The 24,724-nt window shown below is 57.3% G+C and overlaps 1 protein-coding gene and 1 long non-coding RNA gene across 4 annotated transcripts; one reads left to right on the top strand and one right to left on the bottom strand.

Moving 5' to 3' along the window:
• Positions 1 to 1,851: 1,851 nt before the first annotated feature.
• LOC136153214 (uncharacterized) lies at positions 1,852 to 6,485 on the top strand. 2 transcript variants are annotated; one of them, XR_010660372.1, is made up of 3 exons: positions 1,852 to 1,968; positions 2,350 to 2,777; positions 6,356 to 6,485. It is a non-coding gene; the product is annotated as an uncharacterized lncRNA (long non-coding RNA). The 2 variants fall into 2 exon arrangements; XR_010660373.1 differs by having other exon boundaries at positions 1,861 to 1,968; positions 2,579 to 2,777.
• On the bottom strand, positions 2,969 to 24,609 carry ASMTL (acetylserotonin O-methyltransferase like). Of its 2 annotated transcripts, XM_065914816.1 has the most exons (13): positions 24,476 to 24,609; positions 22,804 to 22,935; positions 20,399 to 20,446; positions 17,758 to 17,822; positions 16,901 to 16,962; positions 15,054 to 15,162; positions 13,618 to 14,002; positions 12,352 to 12,514; positions 9,322 to 9,485; positions 7,695 to 7,827; positions 6,550 to 6,693; positions 4,776 to 4,898; positions 2,970 to 4,177 (listed from the first exon to the last, which is right to left on the bottom strand). In XM_065914816.1, the coding sequence occupies exons 1-13, from the start codon at positions 24,566 to 24,568 to the stop codon at positions 3,954 to 3,956; spliced, it is 1,845 nt and encodes a 614-aa protein (XP_065770888.1). In that variant the 5' UTR covers positions 24,569 to 24,609; the 3' UTR covers positions 2,970 to 3,953. The 2 variants fall into 2 exon arrangements, with proteins under 2 accessions (XP_065770889.1, XP_065770888.1); XM_065914817.1 differs by lacking the exon at positions 22,804 to 22,935 and having other exon boundaries at positions 2,969 to 4,177; positions 24,476 to 24,605.
• Between the last annotated feature and the right edge of the window lie 115 nt (positions 24,610 to 24,724).

The raw sequence follows: 24,724 nt of genomic DNA on the forward strand, positions 1-24,724 counted from the left end.
GGTCTCCTAGAAGAACAGGGGCACGTGTGCTCATGTCACAGGCTCACTGACGGGTGCACGCACGTGAGTAATCGTGTGCCCACAGACATGCACCGTATGCAGCCATTGCACATGCCCACGCGCGGACTTCTGCGCACACAGGTCACCCGCGGCAGTAGAGGCCCCCTGCCTCCAAGGGCGTGTCCGGAGACCTTGGTGTTTGGAAGGCCTGACCGCCTTGTGCAAGTGGTGTTCGTTCAGGCATGTCTGACCGTTTGCAACCGTGGAATAAAAAAAAAAGTGCAACTAGAGAGTTTGAGTTAAGTTGTATTTGGGGCAAAATGAGGACTGCCGCCCTGGGAGGCAGCATCGCAGATAGCTCTGAGAGACTGAGCCAAAGTGGCAGTAGGGGAAATTCAGTATATGAAGTTTTCGTGAAGGGGGAGTCCAATGCCATGAAGCACTCGGTTTACAAAAGGTTTTTGTTAGTTTTGAGGATCTAATGTCACCATGAAGGGATTTAGTGCTTCTCTATGTATGACGGAGTGATGTTGAAGCTGAAAGTTCAACCCTTTGGCCACCTGATGCGAAGAGCTGATTTCATTTGAAAAGACCCTGATGCTGGGAAAGATTGAAGGTGGGAAGAGAAGGGGACGACAGAAAATGAGATGGTTGGATGGCATCGCTGACTCAATGGGCATGAGTTTGGCTAAACTCCAGGAGTTGGTGATGGACAGGGAGGCCTGGCATGCTGCGGTTCATGGGGCCACAAACAGTCAGACACGACTGAGTTACTGAACTGAGCTGAACTGGACTAGATATGAGGAGTTGCAAGGATTGAGATCACACAATCTGTTCCTAAAAACATCCAACTAACTAAAGACCTGTCCCACCACATCCCCTGGAGCACAGAGTGCCTCAGGTCCACCCTGAACTCCCTCAGGGATTGTTGAAGGTCAACAGCAATAGCAGCAGGAGGTTCAATCTCCCTAGAGGCAGATGACAAATTGCCTTTGTTGTTCAGTTCTTGGCGATGCTCTTTAAGTGCCAATTTGTAGTTGACACGACCCCATAGACTTTAGCCCTCCAGGCTACTCTGTCCATGGGATTCTCCAGGCGAGAATACTGGAGTGGGTTGCCATTTCCTCTTCCAGGGGAATCTTCCCCGCTCGGAGTGAATCCAGATGTCATCCACTGCAGGGAGGTTCTTTTCCTGTCTGAGCCATCACAGGAAGCCCTGTGAACTCCTTTTTGAATTTTAAATAATTAACACAAGTCCTAAGTGTATCATCCTGTGAATTTTCACAAAGCGAATGCCGAGGTGTGTCACCAGCCATGTCCAGAAAAAATAAAAGTCTTTGTAGCAACGCGGGTTCAAGAATTATTTCTTAATTTGCCTCTCTCTCCCCTGTTGTTTTTTTCTCTATCCCCGTCCTCTTTTTTTTCGTTATGCCCCGCCCCCCACTTTGGCTCAGAAGATCAAGAACCTGCCTGCAGAGCAGAAGAGCCAGGTTTCGATGGCGGGGTCGGGAAGACCCCCCCTGGAGGAGGGCATGGCAACCAAGTCAGGTATTGTTGCCCGGGAAACCCACGGACAGAGAAGCCTGGTGTGCTACCGTCCATGGGGTCGGAAAGAGTCGGACACGACTGAGTGACTGGCACTTCCCTTCCCGTTTCCGTGGCTTCTTTCTTTCTCATCCCTGCCTCGGTCCTTTCTGCCGCCCCGCCCTCCTTCTCATGAGGGGGTCTCCTCCAAGTGACACTGGATGGATGGATGCTAGGGACCGACCCACAGAGCCCAGCCACCCCCCACCACCTCCTCCAAGCCCCGCCCCAGCCGCTCATTCATTTCTCCAGCCCCGGTGACCTGGCAGGAGAGCCTGCCAGAGTCCTCTCGTGACTTCTTTCCTGGGAGAGGCTGGTAAGAGGCGTGGCCGGAGAATGGCCGGGCCCAAGAGGCGTGGGGACGGATCAGGTGGCTGTCAGCGGGTGAGGATTGCAGCGGGAGTTGGGGGTGGGGGTGGGGGAGGGCCTTGCTGTTCTGGCATTTTCTGAGGCTTCACTGGGGCTTGCCTGGGGCCTGGAGGACGGAGCTGGGTGGTGGCTCAGCCCGGTTCCGGCCGGCCGCGACTACACGGCGCTGGAAGAGAGGGCGAGGCCGCCCCGGGTTCCGGCCGCTGGCTGCGGGGCGCGCCCGGTCAGGGAGGCGTCTCCCCGGTCATCTGCAGTTTGTACACAGCGGGCAGCCGCCCGTCTGGGCGGGGCGGGACCCCGCGATGCTTATCGCTGCCCGCTGGGCCAAGGAGGACCGGCCAGCCGGAGCTGGTCCTTCAGGCGGGGAGGCCCTGGCAGTGCGCACTTTGCTTTCAGAGCCGGCGTTGGGCACACCAGGACGCCTCTCTGCAGCCTCGGTGTGGCGGCGGTGGCGGCGGTCAACCCCTGGGCCACCCTCTCCCCTCCCCTAGGTGACGGATCCCCCTCCCTGGGGCCCCACATGCATCCCAGGGGTCACCCCCACTCCGACCCCCGCCCAGGTCAGCAGCTTGCTGTCTGCGGGATGGACTGAATGAATGTGACATCTGTCCTCCTTGCTCACTAGGGCGCAGAACGTGTTTCTCCTTTAAAAGCATCTCACGTGGGCCTTTGATGGAGGTCTGCTCCCTGCGTGTCCTGGGGACAGGTGGGGGGCATCGGTGACCCAGGCCGTGTGCTGCAGTCACGGCTGAGCCGGGAGGGCGGAGGACCACAAACACCCCGGGTACTGGGGAGACTGTGCACCCGTGGGATCGTGCACCCAGGTAGACCGAGGGGTGGGATGGGGATGGTTGAGGGAGGTGGGATGGCGGCTGGGGGGTGGGCGGTGGGGGAAGGATTGGGGTCCTGTCCCAGGACTCCGGGGGGCAGGGGTGCAGAGACAGCGGGCTGGCCCCCATTCCTCAGCACCCTCCCGAGGTGTAATTACGACGTTCACATCGTTAGAGGCTGTGTACCCGAGATGGTTTTTGTCGTCGCGCTGCTAAGCCACGTCCGACTCTGCGACCCCACAGCCGATAGCCAGAGGGGTGGCACGGGTGGCCATGTCCTCCTCCAGGGGATCTTCCCGACCCCGGGGTCGAACCCGCGTCTCTTAGGTCTCCTGCATTCGCAGGTGGCTTCTTTACCCCTAGCGCCACCTGATCGTTTGTGTTCTAAGCAATGAAGAGACAGGTTGTGCGTCAGTCAGTCATATTTCCACTTCTCGCCTTTTAATTTTTTTTTTTTTTAACTGCAAAGAGTCCCAGCAGGACAAAGAGAGTGAGGGGAATAAGCGCCCCCCGAGCCGTCCTCCCTGGCTTCCGCAGACGTTAGCTGCAGTCAGCCTCCAGCTGGGGCCCTCGCTCGGGCGCGTCCCCGGCTCACGGGCCTGGTCGTGGGTGTGGGCGCCCTGAGTCCGGCCTGCATCAGGCGCAATGCTCTAAGGACTCCTGGGGTGCAGTGGGGGGGCTCGCGTACCCCCCTCCCCGCGGGCGGGTGCTCTGACCCCTCTGGTTAGAAGAGCAAGTTTCTTCTAGGGAACCTGCAGTCTGGAGGGACCGCGCCCCCCACGCGCCCCCGGGGGAGCAGAGGGCTGGCTCTGCACGTCACTCGTTCTCACTGGGGGCCCAGCCCGGCTGCGACCAGGTGCCCTCGGGAGAAGGACCGCACTCCCTGCCTTTCCCGGGGGTCCCCTCTGTCGGTCGCCTCCAGCCCCGGGGCGCCCCAGGCCCCTCTCCGAGTCCCTGAGACCCCCGCCTCCCCAACAAGCACTGCCAGCCCGCGTACCCTTCCCCTCCCGGGTTGGGGTGCGCATCTCCTGGGTGCAGGGCGCCCCCTACAGACGCGCGCGGAGACTGCCTGCTTTCCGCCTCCTTTAATAATCGGTTGTCCAGTGCGGACTCCTCTTCTCTGGGAGTCACCCCCAGGCTCGCGCAGCGACCCTCGGGGCGGGGCGACCCTCAGGGCGGGGCCCGGATCCCCAGGACCACGTGCAGCAGGTCTCCCGCGCGCGCCGCCTGCACGTCCTGGAAGCCGAGACCCTGCAGGAGGCGCCGGTACTGCCCGGGGCTCCGGGAGGGCCGCTCCGCCCCGAGGATCCGCAACCCGGGGGGCCTCCGCGCCGCCCCGCCGGCCTCCTCCTCCTCCTCCGCGGGCGCCAGTTCGGCCAGCAGGAGGCCAGCGCCTGGGGAGACAGACACAGAAATAACGGGAAGGGACGCGCAGGCATCCCAGGATCCAGCCTGCGGGTGCCCCCGGGGCTCCCCACGGGAGGACTTCCCCGGTGGGAAGGTGGGAGGAATTCTGTCTGCAGGGACAGGGCTGCGATGCCCGGAGGTGCGCTCTGCTCTGTCCCTCCGGCGTGTCCGACTCTGCGACCCCGTGGACTGTTGCCCGCCGGGCTCCTCTGTCCACGGGGTTCTCCAGGCAGGAATACTGGAGTGGGTAGGCTGTCCCTTCTCCAGGGGATCTTCCCGACCCCGAGATGGAACCTGGATCTCCCGCATTGCAGGCAGATTCCTTAGCGTCTGAGCCACCAGGGGAAGCCCATGAGACGCCGTACGCTCACTGCGGCTGGAAAGCTCAGAAATGAATGAGGGGCAACTGGGAATCAGCTTCGGCCTGGGCAGGCGGCAAACGGGGCAGCGGACCCTGGGCTGCATGGGTGGGGAGGCTGCCCGTGTGACACGCATCCGGGTTTCTTTCGTTTTTTTTTTGACGGGAAATTGTCTCAGTGTGAAGAAAGGGAAGTGCACGAAGAAAAGGCGAGTCCAGGGTCTCACCTGCTCTGCAGCCGCGGGAGACCCGGCTCAGGAGCCCGTGGAGTCTGGCGTCAGGCCCGTCGTGCACGAGGATGCAGAGAACGTACAGGTCTGCGGGCGGCAGGCGGTCGCTGGCAGGGTCACCTGGGTCACACACAGACGGGGTGGAGGCGCGGGGGCCGCTTCTGCAGCCAGCGTCCTACACACAGCTGTGACCCGGACACACGCAGACACACACACAGATGTGACCTGGACACACACAGACACACACACAGACACACACACAGATGTGACCCAGACACACACAGACACACACACAGATGTGACCTGGACACACACAGACACACACACAGACACACACACAGATGTGACCCAGACACACACAGACACACACACGGACACACACACAGATGTGACCCAGACACACACACACACACACACACACGGACACACACAGATGTGACCCAGACACACACATGGACACACACACACAGATGTGACTCAGACACACACAGACACACACACAGACACACACACAGATGTGACCCAGACACACACAGACACACACACAGACACACACACAGATGTGACCCAGACACACACAGACACACACACAGATGTGACCTGGACACACACAGACACACACACAGACACACACACAGATGTGACCCAGACACACACAGACACACACACGGACACACACACAGATGTGACCCAGACACACACACACACACACACACACGGACACACACAGATGTGACCCAGACACACACATGGACACACACACACAGATGTGACTCAGACACACACAGACACACACACAGACACACACACAGATGTGACCCAGACACACACAGACACACACACAGACACACACACAGATGTGACCCAGACACACACAGACACACACACAGATGTGACCCGGACGCACACAGACGGACGTACAGATACACACACACACAGCTACACACAGCAACACACAGACGTACACAGCTACATACAGATGCATAGACACACACGGGAACACAGATATACAGATACACACACTGACACGTAAGCACACACAGAAGCACGCATATGTACACATACCCGCACACGCAACACCCTGGTGGCTGAGACAGTAAGGGATCCACCCCCAGGGTAGGAGACCCGGGTTCCATCCCTGGGTGGGGAAGATCCCCTGAAGAGGGCATGGCAACCCACTCCAGTATTCTTGTCTGGAGAATCCCATGGACAGAGGGGGCCTGGTGGGCTGCAGGCCATGGGGTTGACGTGGAGTGAACAGCTAACACTTTTTCACTTTAGCCACACACAGAAACACACAGATACACACACACACACGCGCGCAGGAAAATACACATAGAGACACATAAACTCAGTTACATACACACACAGAGACCACATATGCATGCACATACACACATACAGGCACACGGGGACACACTCACAGGCCCAGAGACACACAACACAGCCAGAGACAGACATGTACACATATAGACACACGCACACTCCGTATGCGTGTGCGTACTCAGTCGGGTCCAACTCTCTGAGACCCCATGGGCTGCAGCTCACCAGACTCCTCTGTCTGTTGGATTTCCCAGGAAAGAACACTGGAGTGGGTGCCATTTCCTCCTCCAGGGAATCTTCCCGACCCAAGGACCGAACCCGCGTCGCTTGCTTTGGCAGGCGGGCTCTTTACCGCTGAGCCTCCAGGGAAGCCCTACTCACCCCATAAAAGGAGATAAACAAGGTCGCCCAAAGAGTGACGGCTGAGAGACAAGGACGCCGCACTGACCTGGCACAAAGTGGACCCGCTCTGACGGCCGTACGTCGGCCTCAAAGTCCCCGGCAAGCTCGATGACCTCTGGGAGGTCAAACACGGTCACCTGCAGACGCGGGTACTCCTGGACAAGCTTGTGGGCCAGGGCGCCCGTGCAGCCTGTGGGAAGAAACGTGGACTCTGGACCAACCTGGCCTGTGTCCAGAGGCTCAGCTCTGGCAGGACCAAGTCAGCGCTCTCGGACATGACCTCAGCATGAGCCCTCAGAGGAGGTCAGCCAGTGGGGAGATCTCTGCTGTCTCAAACTCAGGGCCTTGTGGACTGATGGGGGACCAAGCGCTGGCCCAAGCCAGGTGAGCAGGGTGGAAAGAGATCCACAGGGAATCCTTAGAGCAGAGTTCTAGACAGTTATACTCTTTCCTTCTCTGTTCTGTTGTGGGAATGCAGGTGTGATGGCTGGTGCCACAGCAGCCACTCTGGGCCACCAGGAGGAAAGCTGTGTAGAGGATGGGAAAATGCAAGCTGGTAGCTCAGGAGCCCTCCTAGGACCCCAATCCCACTACATCCCTTGGGAAGGCATCTGCTCCTCCTCTGTCTAATGTCCTGGGGGAAGGATTGGCTGGGAGGGGAGGAGGGTGTGTGTGTGTGTGGCATAGTTAGACCTCATGAGATGGCAGCAGACAGGTTCCACGGTCCCCTGCTCTGCTTGGCAGCCCCCAGGAAGGGTTCCATAACCTCTACGAGGGTCTGAGCCATCCCTGGGACCTCCTAGCACTTGGGAATATCAGCCCAAGCCCCACATCCACCCTGGACACGTTTAGATCCTTGTGTGGTTTGCAGAGATAAACCCATTTTCCAAGTCTTGTTAGTAGGTATTGTGTGTTGGTCGCTCAGTCCTGTCTGACTCTGCGACTCCATGGACTGTAGCCCAGCGGGCTCTTCTGTCCATGGAGCTTCTCCAGGCAAGAATACTGGGGTGGGTTGCCATGCCCTCCTCCAGGGGATCTTCCCAACCCAGGGATTGAACCCGGGTTTCCTGCACTGCCGGCGGATTCTTCCACCGGGGAAGCCTATCTGTAGGTAAGGCGCCTGCAGCTTCCGACAAGAGAAGGAAGGCTTGCAGCCGTTTGCCCCGACTCCTGTCGGGTGAAGGGATGTACCTCCCAGGTGGCAGGCGGAGGTGAACGGGGACAGGTCAAAGGCCGTGGCCACGTGGTGGGCGGTCAGCTTGCTGAGGCCGTGCGAGGCCCTCATGAACTGCAGGGTCGCCTCCGTGCTCTGCTTGTGGGGGGCCTGAAACGGAACAGGATCTCAGGAGAGACCCACCGGGGGCCCAGGCGGTCCTGCACCCACGATGATGGTCTACGTGGCCTCTCTGAGGGCAGGGGGCTTGGTGGGCTTCCCCGGTGGATCAGACGGTAAGGAGGCCACGTGCCATGCAGGCGACCTGGGCTCCGTCTCTGGGTCGGGAAGATCCCCTGGAGGAGGAGAAGGCAACCCACTGCAGTACTCCCGCCTGGAGAATCCCATGGACAGGGGAGCCTGGCGGGGTACGGTCCATGGAGTCGCAGAGAGTCAGACATGACTGAGCGACGAAGCGTGGGGGGCTTGCTCGGCGGGATGGTGGGGGCAGGCCAGATGGGCAGGGGTCCGGGGACAGAGTGGAAGAGGGAGGAGAGGAGAAGACGACATCCATCGAGGAGCCAGGAACCGCGTCCTCACCAGACGCTAAACCCACCCTCACTGGGATCTCAGACGTCCCGCTTCTACAACCGCAGGAAATAAGTGTCTTTTGTTTCTAAGTGAAAAGAAGCTGCGAGTCGTTGAGTCATGTCCGACTCTTTGCGACCCCATGGACTATATACCATGGGATTCTCCAGGGAAGAATACTGGAGTGGGTTGCCATTTCCTCCTCCAGGGGATTTTCGTGACCCAGAGATTGAACCCAGGTCTCCTGCATTGCAGGCCAATTCTTTACCAGAAGCGAAGCCCTTCGTTTCTAGACCCCCTTGAGAGCCGTGAAGACCCAGACACACTGAAGTGAAGTGAAAGCCGCTTAGTCGTATCCGACTCTTTGTGACCCCAGGGACTGCAGACCCACCAGGCTCCTCTTTCCCTGGGCTTCTCCAGGCCAGAGTACTGGAGTGGGTTGCCATTTCCTCCTCCAGGGGACCTTCCCGACCCAGGGATTGAACCCAGGTCTCCCGCATTGCAGGCAGACGCTTTACCGTCTGAGGCACCAGGGAAGCAGCTTGCTCAGTCATATCTGACTCTTTGCAACCCAATGGACTGTACAGTCCATGGAATTCTCCAGACCAGAGTACTAGAGTGGGTTGCCATTTCCTTCACCAGGTGATCTTCCCGACCCAGGGATCGAACCCAGGTCTCCCGCAGTGCAGGCAGCTTCTTCACCAGCTGAGCCACCAGGGAAGCTGCCCTAGACCCACCAGACACCTCCACAAGGCTCTCTCTGGAGGGTCGGGAGCCTGGAGGCAGGGCAGGGAGGGATTTGCGGACTCCGAGCTCACAAGCCACAGTCTCTACACAATCTAACCTCACGGAAGAAGTGGGGTTCATTGGTTTGCGGCAGCCCCTTCATGGAAACACCCTCTTTGGGAGCTGTGGGCGGCCAGCTGCCCTCCACGCCTTCCCTGAGAACCCACATCCGCAGCCTTCTGCCGGGAAAACGGGTTCTGATGGTCCCCGGGTCTGGGACACTTTTGGGGCCCGTGGCCAGTCTCAGTGGCAGAGAGGGCACGTGAGAAGCAGCGTCAGGCTCTGGGGTACCTGCAGCAGCGGCTCCCGGGTCCACGCCGCCCCCTCCTGCACGGCCCGGCCCAGGTGCGTGAAGGCGCCCCAGACGGGCCCGTCGAGGTAGGCGGCCAGGCCGTGGAGGGACTGCTCAGCGTCCGACGCCAGGTGCCGGCTGGCCATCTCCGTGTTGCTGTAACCTGAAAGGATGGGGCGTTGTGGGACCCCCGTAAGGGCTCCGCTGAGCATCGGAGGGGCGGGGGGAGCCACCGCTCAGGGTTCCCGTAAGGGCTCCGCTGAGCATCGGAGGGGCGGGGGGAGGCGCCGCTCGGGGTCCCCGTAAGGGCTCCGCTGAGCATCGGAGGGGCGGGCGGGGGGGAGCCGCCGCTCGGGGTCCCGGCGGTGTGAGCGCAAGCATTCTCCGGCCAACAGCGTGACACCCTCGTACACGCCCGACTCTGCAACCCCACGGACTGCAGCCCGCCAGGCTCCTCTGTCCATGCAATTGTCCAGGCAAGAAGACCGGAGCGGGTTGCCATGCGCTCCTCCAGGGGATATTCGCGACCCAGGGACCAAACCCACGTCTCTTGCACTGGCGGGCAGGTTCTTTACCACTGAGCCACCTGGGAAGCCCATCTATGTATCAACCTGTCTGTTTATTATCTGTCAGTCTCCTCCAACTCTCTCTCCCTCATCTGTTAACCATCTGTCAATCTAGATATGTCTCATCTACCTGTTTATTTAGCAGCTATCATCTGTGTGTGAATAAGTCTATTTACCTATCATTTGTCATCTCTGCTCATGTATCGTTTATCCATCAATGGCAACCCACTCCAGTACTCTTGCCTGGAAAATTCCATGGATGGAGGAGCCTGGTAAGCTACAGTCCATGGGGTCACAAAGAGTCAGACACAACTGAGGGACTTCACTTTCACTTTTCACTTTATCTATCTACCCATCTTGCTGTCATCTCTGTTATCAGTTTATATCTATTGATCTATCAATTTATCTACTATGTTTATCCACCCATCCATCAAGCCTGTATTTATCATCTGCCTTTCTGTCATCTGTCCCTTCACTTATCCTATTATCTGTTTGTCCATCTGTCTGTCCTCGATTTATTCATCAGCTATCTGTCTAGCTACCTTCCTATCAACCATCTGTTCATCCATCTACTTATCTATTTACATGCCTATACATTCACCTATGAATCAATCAAGCTATTTATCATTTATCCATTCACCCATCTCTCTACTGGCTTCCCAGGGGTCTCAGTGATAAAGAATCTTTCAGCCAATGCAGGAGACACGGAAGACGCAAGTTCGATCCCTGGGTCGGGAAGATCCCCTGGAGAAGGGCATGGCGACCCTCTCCAGCGTTCTTGCCTGGAGAATCCCACGGACAGAGGAGCCTGGCGGGCTAGAGTCCCTGGGGCCACACAAAAGCTGGCCACGAGTGAAGCGCCTGAGCAACCACCATCTGTCCGTGACCTGTTTGTTATCCGTGAACTGTCTATTTATCCACCATCCATCCATCCATCCATCCATCTAGTATCATCCTACTACCACTCAGCGTCTAGGCATTCACCTCACCTGTCTGCCTACCTGAACAGATAGTAGGAATGTGCAGGTGTCTCTGCTGTGCACACATCCACACCCTGACAGCTGTTTCCTTGGAGAACCTTGGCGGGTACAACCCCTGAGTCCATAAAGAAGTCTCTCTCCTAAACACACACACACACACACACACACACACACACACACACACACACACACACACACCATAAAGAAGTCTCTCTCCTAAACACACTCTCACACACACACACACACACACACACACACACACACCATAAAGAAGTCTCTCTCCTAAACACACTCTCACACACACACACACACACACACACACACACACACACACACCATAAAGAAGTCTCTCTCCTAAACACACTCACACACACACACACACACACACCACCCCCCCGACCCCTCTGAGTCCATAAAGAAGTCTCTCTCCTAAACACACTCTCTCACACACACACACACACACACACACACACACACACACACACACACACCATAAAGAAGTCTCTCTCCTAAACACACTCTCACACACACACACACACACACACACACAGACACACACACACACACCACCCCCCCGACCCCTCTGAGTCCATAAAGAAGTCTCTCTCCTAAACACACTCTCACACACACACACACACACACACACACACACCATAAAGAAGTCTCTCTCCTAAACACACTCTCACACACACACACACACACACACACACACCATAAAGAAGTCTCTCTCCTAAACACACTCTCACACACACACACACACACCATAAAGAAGTCTCTCTCCTAAACACACTCACACACACACACACACACACACACACACACACACACACCACCCCCCCGCTGCTGCTGCTAAGTCGCTTCAGTCGTGTCCGACTCTACGACCCCATAGACGGCAGCCCACCAGACTCCGCCATCCCTGGGATTCTCCAGGCAAGAACACTGCAGTGGGTTGCCATTTCCTTCTCCAATGCGTGAAAGTGAAAAGTGAAAGTGCAGTCGCTCAGCTGTGTCCGACTCCTAGCGACCCCGTGGACTGCAGCCCACCAGGCTCCTGCGTCCCTGGGATTCTCCAGGCAAGAGTACTGGAGTGGGGTGCTATTGGCTTCTCCGACACACACCCCTAGTTCCTCCTAAACATCACACACGCACACACACACCTGTTTCCTCCTAATCCTCACACAGACACACACACACCTGTTTCCTCCTAAACCTCATACACACGCACGCACACGCACACACACAGACACACACACACCCCGTTTCCTCTTTGCCCACCCCCCTGCTCCCTGCCCTCTGGGAACCGCCCCGTGTCCGGGACACAGGGCTGGCCGGTCTGCCCATCTCTGCTCAGGAGCCACCGTCGCTTGGCGGCCAGGTCCCACCTGGGGAGCTGCCAGCAACGACACCCGGGAAGCCCCGCACCTCCGCCCGCCTTCTCCATCAGCCCCTGGGCCGCCGCGCCGACACCCCGGCGGCCCCTCACCTCCGCCCGCCTTCTGCAGCAGCCCCAGAGCTACACAGACGTCCAGCAGGCGCTCGGCGCCGTCCACCGAGGCGTCGATTTCACGGGCGACGTCCGCGGCCGTCAGGGGGCCCCGGTCTTTCAGAACATCGAACACATTGAGCCTGCAAGCCGTGAGCAGGACCTGCCCGTGAAGGAGGGCCACAGTCAGGCTGCGACGGGACTGACCGATTGCTTGTGTCCCCCACGGACGGCAGGCAGTGGGGGCGGGACTGTCAGAAACGCGCGCCCGTCAGGGACCCTTCCTCTGCAGCGGAGAGTTGGGTTTGGGCTCCAGCTTGCTTATATAAGGTTTGCTCCAGGGAAGCCCGAGTCGGTGAGGGTTAAGCAGAAAAGCTCTCTCGGCAGAGAACACCCAATGCGCTCGGTCAAGGGGTGTGCGGTAGCTCCCCACGGTGCCTACGTCGAGGCCACACGCCCTGGGACCTTAAGACGAGGCTGTGTGTGGACTTGGGCGCTCCCTGCGGGACACAGACTGTCCACGCTGCGCACGACACTCCTCGCGGGACGGGCTGACCTCCCCGCGGCTCTCGTAACAAGGAACCTTCCCCGGACACGTGGGCACAGCGTGCTGTGAGCCGTGTACCTGCAGACACCCACTCAGACCCCGCCCCAGCCCCACGGGCACAGACACAGTCACGTTCGAAAAAGACAGCGTTCACATCCTGACCCCCAGAACATGGGAACAAGGCCTTCGGTGGAAATGAAATGCTTTCACAGACGTGATGGAGGGAAGGGTCTGAGATGAGGCCCTCCTGGACGGGGCTGGCCCTAAACCCAGGGACAGGGCCCTTATAAGACTCAGAAGAGGAGAGACACGTGGAGACGCAGGCAGAGACGGGAGGGAGGCGGCCACCAGCCCAGGGACGGACGCCCGGAGCCCCCAGAAGCTGGAAGAGGCGGGAAGGACCCTCCCCTGGAGCCTCTGCAGGGAGCCCAGCCCAGGGACGGATGCCCGGAGCCCCCAGAAGCTGGAAGAGGCGGGAAGGACCCTCCCCTGGAGCCTCTGCAGGGAGCCCAGCCCAGGGACGGACGCCCGGAGCCCCCAGAGGCTGGGAGAGGCGGGGAGGACCCTCCCCTGGAGCCTCTGCAGGGAGCCCAGCCCTGGGGCACCCTGACCTCAGACGTCTGGTCCCCAGGACTGGGTTGGGGGGTGTGAGATGGATGCCTGTGGTTTGAAGCGCCCCCTGTGCTGGGGGTCACGTGATCGTGAACGCACAGGGGTACCTTGGATGCTTTGAAGCCGTCCATCAGCCCCAGGAGGCGCGCGGGGATCGGGGGCTGGCTGTCCCTCACCCCGTTCAGGTCCGGCACGTCCCTGGTGCGGGGAGCCCGCGGCTGCGCCCCACCCGCCTCCAGGCCCCCGTTGGCGGAAGCTGGGTCGGAGCCGCCTCCCTCGATGTCGCTGAGATCCTCGAAGGTGTCAACGGCAGGGATGGAGTCGTAGTGGATCCGCCGTGGGGCGCCGGGGGCCTGAGGTGTGTGGTAGAGGCGCGCCAGCTCCTTGCAGAAGCGGTTCAGCGGGAAGCCCACCACATTGAGGAAGTCGCCGTGGACGTACTCCACCAGCATCCCACCCAGCGCCTGGATCCCATAGCCGCCAGCCTTGTCCCTGCGCGGCGTGAAGGACCGCAGCGGGGCAGGAAGGAAGGGGAGAAGAAACGGACACGGTGATGATGAGCTTTGCTGGGTGCACACACCCGGCCGGCCGGGAGCCCGCTGACCTCCGGCCTGGGACAGCCATGCGCCGCGGGCAGCCGGCTCCAGGACCAGCCCCCAGGAGCATCCCTCGGTCCCGCCCCGAGGACGGGATGAAGGTGGCTTCTGGGGATGCGCGAGGGGGCACCTGCCCCCATGCCAGGCCCGCATCTCCTGAGGGGGTGGGCTTTGCCCACAAGAGAGCCCCCAAGTGGGGTCTTCCCACATCTCTCTGCCGGGAGCCTTAACAGGAGGACTCCTCGCGGGGATCCACAGCCCGGGTCTTCCCGGAAACCTCTGCTGAGACCTCCTTACAGGGGAAAAGGGGTCCGTCCGGCGCCTCGGTCCACCTTGACTGAGCCCCCAGTCCTTCTGGATTCTAACCACCCCTCTCTTCCCACAGACCAGGGAGCAAAGAACAGAGGAACTGGGATTTGGGGATTTGGGGTGCGGGGGCTCCCTTGAGGTGTCAAAGGGTTTCCCAGGTGGCGCTAGTGGTAAAGAACCCGCCTGCAATGCAGGAGACACGGGTTTGATGCCTTGGTTGGGAAGATCCCCTGGAGAAGGGTCTGGCAACCCACTCCAGGATTCCTGCCTGGGGAATCGCATGGACAGAGGAGCCTGGTGGGCTGCAGTCCGTGGGGCTGCAGAGTCGACACGACTGAGCGGCTTTCACTGACGCTGGCGGGGAGACCAGCCCCACGGCGGCACCTGCACTGACCCGCCCGGCCCACAGCAGCGCCCTCTGCTGGGGGAGACGGCAGTGGTGTAGGGACAGGGGCGCGGGGTAAGACATCCTTCCATCCTTCCCAAGCACGCAGCCCGGCCCTGGGCCCCTGGGCACGTGGCGGGCAGAGGCCCCCGGCGCGGGCTCAGCCCTGGCCCGTCTCCCGCCCGCGGTGGGCATTCAGCACCGCGGCTGCGGACAGAGGCGGGGTCAGCACCGCGGCTGCGGACAGACTCACATGGGCTCCCCGCTGTCGATGTATTCCCACAGCAGCTCCTCCGACAGCTCCGAGAACTTCACCGTGGTCTCCTCGTAGAACTCGGACACCTGGGTGTCCAGCTGGCCGTCTGCAAGGAAGCGCGCGCTGCGGTGAGGGGCGCGGCCGGTGCCCGTGGGCCCACCGGTCTAACCCTTTGAGCCCGTGAGGAGGCAAGCCTGATGCTGAAGCTGAAGTTCCCATAGTCAGACCACCTGATGCAAAGAGCTGACTCATTGGAAAAGACCCTGATGCTGGGGAAGATTGAGGGCAGGAGGAGAAGGGGACGACAGAGGATGAGATGGCTGGATGGCATCACCATCTCGATGGACGTGATTTTCAGCAAACTCCAGGAGTTGGTGATGGACACGGAAGCCTGGCGTGCTGCAGTCCATGGGGTCGCATGGAGTCGGACTCGACTGAACAAGTGAGGAGCAAGAAAGCCTGAGCTTTGTGTGTGACTCTCACACACACACACTCATTAATAGGGGATAAAAGATTCTCCACTGTACACAGGAGAAACAGAGAGAAAGAATAAAACAGATAGTGATATGAGAGTGTCGGTCACTTCAGTCATGTCCGACTCTTTGCAACCCCATGGGCTGCAGCCCGCCAGGCTCCTGTCCATGGGATTCTCCAGGCAAGAACATCGCAGTGGGTTGGCATGTCCTCCTCCAGGGGATCCTCCCAACCCAGTGATTGAGCCTGGGTCTCCTGCACTGCAGGCAGATCCTTGACTGTCTGAGCTACCAGGGAAGCCGATAAACCAGAAAAGAAGCCGACAAGATGGGCACGCGGCAGAAAGGCCTGCAGTCCCCAGGGCTGGACGAGACGGGGCCTCTGGTTCCTGTGGGAATTTACAGACTGGAGTCGTTATGAGAGGACAATTCTGGGATCTACACGAGGCTTTCGGCTGTGGGGTTGGAAACGCCCCCTGCACACGGCACGCTGGGCACACACGGGGGCCTCTTGGGAAAAACCTCCACGCCAGGCGTCCCGGGCCAACGAGTGCGTGCGTGCGTGCGAGGTCAGTGTCTCAGTCGTGTCCGACTCTCTGCGACCCCATCAATCGCAGCCCGCCAGGCTCCTCTGTCCCGGGGACTCTCCAGGCAAGAATGCTGGAGTGGGCTGCCATGCCCTCCTCCAGGGGATCCTCCCGACCCAGGGATCAGACCCGCGTCTCCTGTGCCTCGTGCACTGGCAGGCAAGTCCACTGAGCCACCTGCGAAGCCCCCTGCAGGCTCCGTGGGGCTCCTTAAACCTCACGCCCACCGAGGACCTCAGAACGGGACTTCATATGGAAACAGGGTCTCGGCACAGGGGATGAAGTGAAGGGTCTGAGGTAAGGTTCCTCCTGGGTGAGGGTGGCCCTAAACCCCATGGCAGGGTCATTGCTGGGGCTAAAATCTCTCTCTCTTTTTTTTCCTAAAATCTCTTTTAAGCAGCTTTAAAGTTATTCTTCAGGCTTTTTGTGCTTTAAAAAGAAAAATATTGTTTTCATCATGGTATGTCTTTAACGCCCGCCAACAGGAGCCAAACTCCTCCACCATTCGGACTAGAGAGCTCAAAGGCAGGCTCTGGGTGGGTCATGCTGGATGAGGTGCGCTGTCCCCCACACCCCACATGGGGTCCACTGGATGCTCGAGGTGAACCCCCCCATATTTCCATGTGGGACCCCAATGTTCCCAGGCCAGGTGGGAGGGCGGGTCCGCGTGGTAGCAACAACAGGGACACCCCAGGGTGCCCGGGCCCTCCCCCCAGGAGCCCCGGCTGCTCCCACGGTGGCCCTGGGTCCCAGGGGAGGTGGGGGACGCGGGCGGCCCAGGTACCTTTGGTGCAGCAGTGGACGACGGCCACGCCCGTGAAGACGCTGTGCTCCCTCCCGCTGAGCCTGCAACACACGGCCGGGCCGGACGCGTGACTGTCCGCAGTGTCTCTGGAATGCAGGGCGACCCCTGGCCCGCAGCACGAGGGCCCTGTCCACCCACCGGCCCTGCCTCCCATCACCCCGGGCGCGCGGTTGCCGAGGAAACCGTCTCACAGGGACCATGAAGCTCCCCGTGAGACTGTGGTCGCTGTGCTCAGAGAGCGACTCGGGGGGTGGCTGGGCCATCTGAGGCCCCTGTCCACCCACCGGCCCTGCCCCCCATCACCCCGGCTGCGCGGTCGCCAAGGAAACTGCCCCACGGGGACCGTGAAGCTCCCCATGAGACTGTGGTCGCTATGCTCAGAGAGGGGCTGAGGGGGTGGCTGGGCCATCTCACGGGACGAACACGGGACCACGTGGACCCTTACGGCAGCGGCCAGCAGGGCACAGAGGACCCGGATCCCGGCCGCTCTGGGCCGCCCCTTTCCTGGGTCCCGGTGTGGTCCTGGGCGTGGACAGTCAGCGTGACCGAGCCAGGAGGAGGCCCTGAATGTGGGGGGTGTTGTGGGGAGTCGGAGTCCTGGTAAGAGTCGAGGTCAGTTCAAGGGCACCGCCTGGTCCTCTGACCTGAACCAGAAGGGGCTGTCTCTGGGAGACAGCGGACGTGATTCCCGTGGCAGACACGGGGACGTGAAGGGTGATGGGTGATGGGTGGGCGGACAGATAGGTGATGAGCGGATGCTGACGCTGACTGGACAGATGGCGAACGGCCCAGCCTCTGTCCCATGCGTCCCTGGAGGACAGCCGGGACCCACCCACCTCGACAGCATGCGATAGGCATCCTGCTTGTCCACCGGCTTCTCCAGGATCAGTCCCCCGACCGCCTGCGAGGGAAATGCCACAGACAACATTGCCTCTGTTCCCCGAGCTGCCCTGCGCCAGCTGCACTGTCCACCATTATAGACTCAGGTTTTTTGTTTTTTTTAAATTTAGGTGAGATTCATATAACGTGACACTCACCATGTTAAATGAAACCATGTGGCACATTTCCACTGTTGGGTGAGGATCACTACCGAGTTCCTCAAGTCTTTCATCGTCTGAACACCCCATCCCCACAAGGTGTCTCTCCCCACCTCGTTCCCTAGCCCCTGACAACTGCTGATCTGCTTTTCTCCTCGGTGGATTCACCTATTCCGGATATTTCATACAAACAGAATAATATATGTCCTGTGTCTGCTTCTCTCACTGAGCACTGGGTGTTTAAGATCCATCCATTGTAGCCTGCGTTGGGGCTTCACTCCTTTTCATGGCTGTGTCATATTCCACAGTGTGGGTGAACCCCATGCTGCTTATCCATCCATCCACCTATCGTTCTATCCATCCAACCATCTACCCATCCATCCATTCATGCATCATCCATCCATCCATCCACCATCCATCCACCCATCCATTTATCCAACCAACCATCTATCCAACTATCCATCCAACCATCTACCCATCCATCCATGCACCCATCCATCAACCATCCATCTACTCATCCTTCCATCCACCCATCATCAATCCATCATCTATTCATCATCCATCCACCCATCCATTCATCTATCCATCCATCTATCCAACTACCCATCCATCCATCAATCCATCCAACCATCGACCCAACCATGCATCAATCCATCCAACTATCTACCCAAACATCCATCCATGTATCTTCTATCCATCTATCCATCCATCCATTATCCACCCACCCATCCATCCATCCAATCATCTACACAACCATCCTTCAATTCATCCACCATCCATCCACCCATCCATCAACCATCCATCCATCATCTATCCATCATCCATCCACTCATCCATTTATCCATATAACCATTTAACCCAACGATCCATCCATGCATCATCCATCAATCCATCTATCCATCCAAGCATCTACCCATCATCCATCCACCCATCCATCAACTATCCATCCATTCATCCTTCCATCCACCCATTCATCTATTCATCATCCATCCAACCATCCATTTATCCATCCATCCATCTACCCAACCATCCATCCATTTATCCATGCATCTACCTAACCATCCATCAATCCATCAGCCATTCATCTTTCCATCCACCCATCCATCTATCATCTATCCATCATCCATTACCCATCCATCCAACCATCTACCCATGCATCCATCCATCCATCTATCAACCATCCATCCACTCATCCTTCCATCCACCCTTCCATCCATCATCTATTTATCATCCATGCACCCATCCATTTGTCCATCCATCCATCTATCCATCCATGTATCTGTCCATCCATCCATCCGTCTATCCAACCATCTACCCATCCATCCATCCATCCATTCATCTTCTATCCATCTATCATCCATCCATTATCCACCCATCCATCCATCCATCTAACCATCTACCCAACCATCCATCCATTTATCCTTCCATCCACCCAACCATCCACCCATCCATTTATCCATCCACCCATCATTTATCCATCCAACCATCTATCCATCTATCCATCCATCCATCCATCCATCCAACCATCCATCCATCAATCCATAAATCCATCCAACCATCTACCCAACCATCCATCCATCCATCCATCAACCATCCATCCATCCGGCCAGCCAGCCAGCCAGCCAGCCAGCCAACCATCTACCCATCCATCCAACCATCTACCCAACCATCCATCCACCATCCATCCATTCATCCATCCATCCACCCATCCAGCATCCATCCAACCATCCATCCACCCACCCACCCATACATCCACCATCCATCCATTCATCCTTCCATCCACCAACCATCCACCCATCCAGCATCCATCCAACCATCTACCCAACCATCCATCCATCTATCTATCCATCCATCATCCATTGACACAGCCATCCAGGGACACTGCTGCTATGAACACCCCAGCAGTGAGGCCCAGCATCCCTGGGCGATGCTCACTATCAGGCCAGCCGGGGTCTCAGACAGACGAGAGACAGCGAGACGTGGCCAGCGAGACAGAGCTGCTCTATGGATCTCTGTGATGAGTCATCCAAAAGCCTGACTCTTGGCGGCGAAAACCCCTATCTTGGGGAGATACCTTTTCCCCAGGTCCTGACCCCCCAGCCCTGTGAACAGGACATTATTTGACAATAGGATCTTTGCAGATGTAACAAAATTTAAGAGGAGGTCGTACTGGGGCCAGGTGGGTCCTAATCCATGATGGACAGTGTTCTTGTCAGAGGAGAGACAGACACAGAGGAGAAGCCACGTGGAGACGGAGGCAGAGATGGGAGGGAGCCGGCCACAAGCCCAGGGATGCCCAGGAATTTGGAAGAGAACTATCAGAAGCCAGAAGAGAGAGAAGCCTGGGATGGATTCTCCGCCAGGTCTTAGAGAAAGAACCTGCCTTCCAAGGCCTGGATTTCAGTCGCCAGTGACACGGAAAGCCGGAAAACACACTCACCACTATGGTGTCGGCTCCGATGACCACGTCTGGGGCGCGCAGGTCCTTCTGCAAGAAATACAGACTCGGGGCTTTAGGCAGGACGAGCCTGTACGTCTAACACATTTTCACGTCAGGACACGCGGCACACAGCATCACAGTTTATTTATGGATCCAGTCTTGCTTTAGAAAGTGAGACTTGAGTGTCCTCAAGACACCAATCACGGGAGACAGTGAAACTAAAAGTCGTTCAGTCGTGGCCAACTCTTTGCAACCCTCTGGACCATAGCCAGCAAGGCTCCTCTGCCCATGGGATTCTTCAAGCAAGAATACTGGAGTGGGTTGCATTCCCCTTCTCCAGGGAACGTTTCCCACCCAGGGATCAAACCTGCGTCTCCAGCATCGGTATGTGGGTTCTTTACCACTGGGTAAAGGAGTCCCCAGTTATATATTACTATATATAATTACGACTTCCCAGGTGGCTGAGATGGTAAGGAACCTGCCTGCAATGCGGGAGACCTGGTTTCAATCCCTGGGTTGGGAAGATCCCCTGGAGGAGGGAATGGCAACCCACCCCAGTCTTCTTGACCGGAGAATCCCAGGGACAGAGGAGCCTGGTGGGCTACAGTCCATGGGGTCACAAGGCAAAGAGTCGGACACAACTGAGCAAATGACACTTCATGCTTTCATATATAATTATATATTATATTACTTACAACTATTAAAAGTAAGTAATAGGAAGCTACATTGATTCTATATCATAAATGACAGTTATATTAATTAGTACATTTTATAGTAACAGACATAATTTATTTTAATTCTATATTAAAAATGATATTGTTATATTATTATGATGTATGTAATTCATTATGTATGCTATATAGCATTATATACACTATACATAAAAGTATATAGCATACAATATTATATATTTTGTATATTATAGAGTAACACCTCATAATACATAAGGTATATTAATTCTACATTGTAAGTGATATGGTTATGTTAATTGCAATTGGATATTCCATAATAACACTTAGAGCAATACAAAGATATGTTATTCCTATATAATAAGTGATGCTGCTATATTAAATACCATAGTATATTAAATAGTAACAGTAATATATACACAACACTGTTTCTATATCATAAATGATGCTGTTACATAACCTATAGTAGGTTATATAGTAATAGTAATAAACTAGTTATTTTCTATATCATGATGCTGTTGTATCAAACACCATAATATATTAAATAGTAACAGTAATAGATATGGCACATCATTTCTGTATCATAAATAACGCTGTTATATTCAATACTGTACTATATTAAATAGGAACAGCAATACATAAACTACACTGCTTCTATAGCATCAATGATCCTGTTAGGTAATAGACCACAGTATATTAAATAGTAACAGTAATATATAAGCTACACTCTTTCTGTATCATAAATAATACTGTTATATCATATACGATAGTATAAAAGTGAAAGTCCCTCAGTCGTGTCAGACTCTTTGCGACCCCATAGGCTATACAGTCCATGGGATTCTCCAGGCAAGAATACTGGGGTGGGTAGCCATTCCCTCCTCCAGGGGATCTTCCCAACCCAAGGACTGAACCCAGGTCTCCTGCGTTGTAGGCAGATTCTTTACCAGCTGACCCACAAGGGAAGCCCATACTATAGCATACTAAATCGTAACAGTAACATAAAAGCTATATTGTTTCTGTGTCATAAATGATGCTGTTAAATACTATAGAATGTTATATAGCCAGTAACAGTAGTAAACTGGCTACACTATTTCCATATCATAATGCTGTTATATTAAATACCATAGTATTTTACAAAGTAACAGCAACAGACAAGATGCATTATTTCCATACTCATCAATGATGCTGCTGTAGTAAATACCATAGTATAGTAGTATATTATATGGTAATTTAGTGTTAAAGCTGCATTAATTCTACATCACGCTCAGTCGCTCAGTTGCGTTGCAGTCTTTGTGACCCCATGGACTGTAGCCCGCCAGGCTCCTCTGTCCATGGGATTCTCCAGGCGAGAATACTGGAGCAGGTTGCCACTTTCTCCTCCAGTATTCTATCCAGAAGCCAGGGAATTCTATATCATAAATGATGCTATCATATTAGTTACAGTAGCACACGCTGGCAATAGACTAGGTAGATCAATTCTTGACCCTGAATGACATTCTGATGTGAATTGCAACAGCACGTTACATACTAGCAAAGTGAGAGATAACGTTGTATAAACAATACCATCCCATGCATTACACGTGTCCACAACGCAAGGACACTCGGTCACAGAGAAGCTACACCCACTGCCTGCTGCGAAGGGCACTGCTTTACAACAGGTGTGAATAACGCCTGAAGGCGCCCAGCTAGCAGGAGACCCAGGAAAGGAGCCCTCGCCTGGTGCATCCGGCCGGCCACCTCCAGGGCCTTCTGCTTGGCCGTTTCCACGGCGTAAGCCTGCGGGCTGGCAAACGAGGCCTTGTGCAGCTTCTCCTTGAACCTGGACGGGACCACCTCGAACCTGAGGCCCTGGAACGGGACAGAAGAGGGGTTTGCGGGGGGAGCCCCAGGACGCTGACAGGTGAGCAGGAACTGAAGGAACCTGCCTTCTCCCCCCCACCCAGCCCACCTTCCCTGACTACAGATGCTCAGCAAGGGCCAACTCCCGGCCGCTGGGCGAGTGTGACCGGTGCGGGGGTGGGAGGGCCCGGGGACCCTGGTGAGAAGGCCTCTGTGCATGCAGAGGCCAGCAGGGCGCTATCGATTGGGGTGCAGCCCCGAGGGGTCAAAGGGTTCCTGGAGAGTCCCAAAGGCCGGCATTTTGCCCTCACAGGGGTCAGACCACTGAGATGACAGCGGCTGCAGGAAAGGCCCCCCAAAAGCCACAAACACGGTGGCTGCGTGAGGAAGAATAACTGGGGTGCCTTTCCTGGCAGGTCACCTGTGGGAGGCGGGTCACGGACACCGCTGCCTCCAGGGTGGGGGCTGGGGGTCTTGACCAGGGAGGGTCAAACTCCCCCTCCCGCACTGCCCACGCGGGACTTTTGTGAGCAGCCAGTTGCCTCTTACTTTTCTGCATCCCAGCCCCCTCCCCACCTCCATCGTGGACCTCCCAGACCCCCAGTTAACCCCTGAGTCACAGTATGAAACACCCTCCCCTCCAGTTCTGTACTCTCCCCAGGAGGTACATATAGCACCCCTCATTCTGTACCTACCCCCCACCCAGCCCAGCTCACGCCCCCCACCCAGGCAAGAATTTCTGCTCTCTCTCCCCCAGCTGGTATCCCTGCTTCTCTGCCCCTCCCAGATAGGGCCTCCCCATGCAGACCAAGCCTCCACCGTCCCCACCAGCACCTGGACAAATCCAGCTCAGGCATAGAGACCTGGCCTTGGCCCGGCAACCCCACACCCCACGGCCAGCAGGTCGCCAGGTCACTGAGCCCTGGCTCAGAGCTGGAAGACCAGAGCTCCCCCCGATGACGGAGACCACAGATCTGGACCCTGGTCACTGGGATCCTGCCCTCTGGCTACCTCAAGCCCAGTCCTGCAGACTCCAGATAGCCCGTCACTGAGGCCCCCAGCCCTGCAGATTCCCCGCGGCCCTGCTCACCAGACCCTCAGTCACAAGGCCTCTGCCCTGAGACCCTGGATCTCTGACCCTGCCAGTCGGGCCCACCGCTGACCCCGGGCCTGCAAACACCCACCCCCTCTTACCTCCGCCCTCCCAAGTCATTAGGACCCCCAAACACTAGGCACCGGCCCTGCAGACCTCCCAAGGCCCCTGTCATCTCCCCCGCCGCCCCCCGCCCATGAAGCCTAGGTCATCAGGACCCTCGGGCACTCGTCTCCGGCCACCGGTCACTGGCCAAAGCCGCCCCCTAACTACGAAGACGCCCCCAGTTTCTAGACCCTGGACCCGCAACTCTGGCGCCCATCCGGGAGGCCTGGGTCACGACGCCGGGAGTCCCGAGGCCTCCAGTCACTAGGCCCGGGTCCGCAGGCCCGGCCCTCCCAGGCCCCGGCCCCTCCAGACCCCGGCGCCCCCAGACCCCGGGCCCGGGCCGCTCACGGCATTGCTGAGGATCTCCTGGCGGCGCGGGGAGGAGCTGGCCAACACCACGCGCTTGGGCTGCAGCTTCCGGATCACCGGACACAACAGCATCTCGCCCGGCGCCCGCCGCCTCGAGCCGCGCTGCGCGCGCAGCAAAGCGCACCCAGCCCCGCCTCGGCCCCGCCCCCGGCCGCTGGAGCCACGCTCGGGCCTCGTCTCCAATGAAACCCCGCCTCGGCCCGCACAGGCCCCGCCCCAGGCCTCCCC

This window comes from Muntiacus reevesi, chromosome X (assembly GCF_963930625.1).
Source record: "Muntiacus reevesi chromosome X, mMunRee1.1, whole genome shotgun sequence".
Lineage (NCBI taxonomy): Eukaryota > Metazoa > Chordata > Mammalia > Artiodactyla > Cervidae > Muntiacus > Muntiacus reevesi.

Bases quoted from the DNA above. Each gene is read 5' to 3' on its own strand.
- ASMTL (XM_065914816.1), bottom strand. From the start codon at position 24,568: ATGCTGTTGTGTCCGGTGATCCGGAAGCTGCAGCCCAAGCGCGTGGTG. The intron at 16,963-17,757 runs GTGGGTGGGTCC...CGTGTGTTGCAG, and splicing joins GCCTATCGCATGCTGTCGAG to GCTCAGCGGGAGGGAGCACA. The intron at 9,486-12,351 runs GTGAGGGGCCGC...CCATCCTTTCAG, and splicing joins GCTGCAGAAGGCGGGCGGAG to GTTACAGCAACACGGAGATG.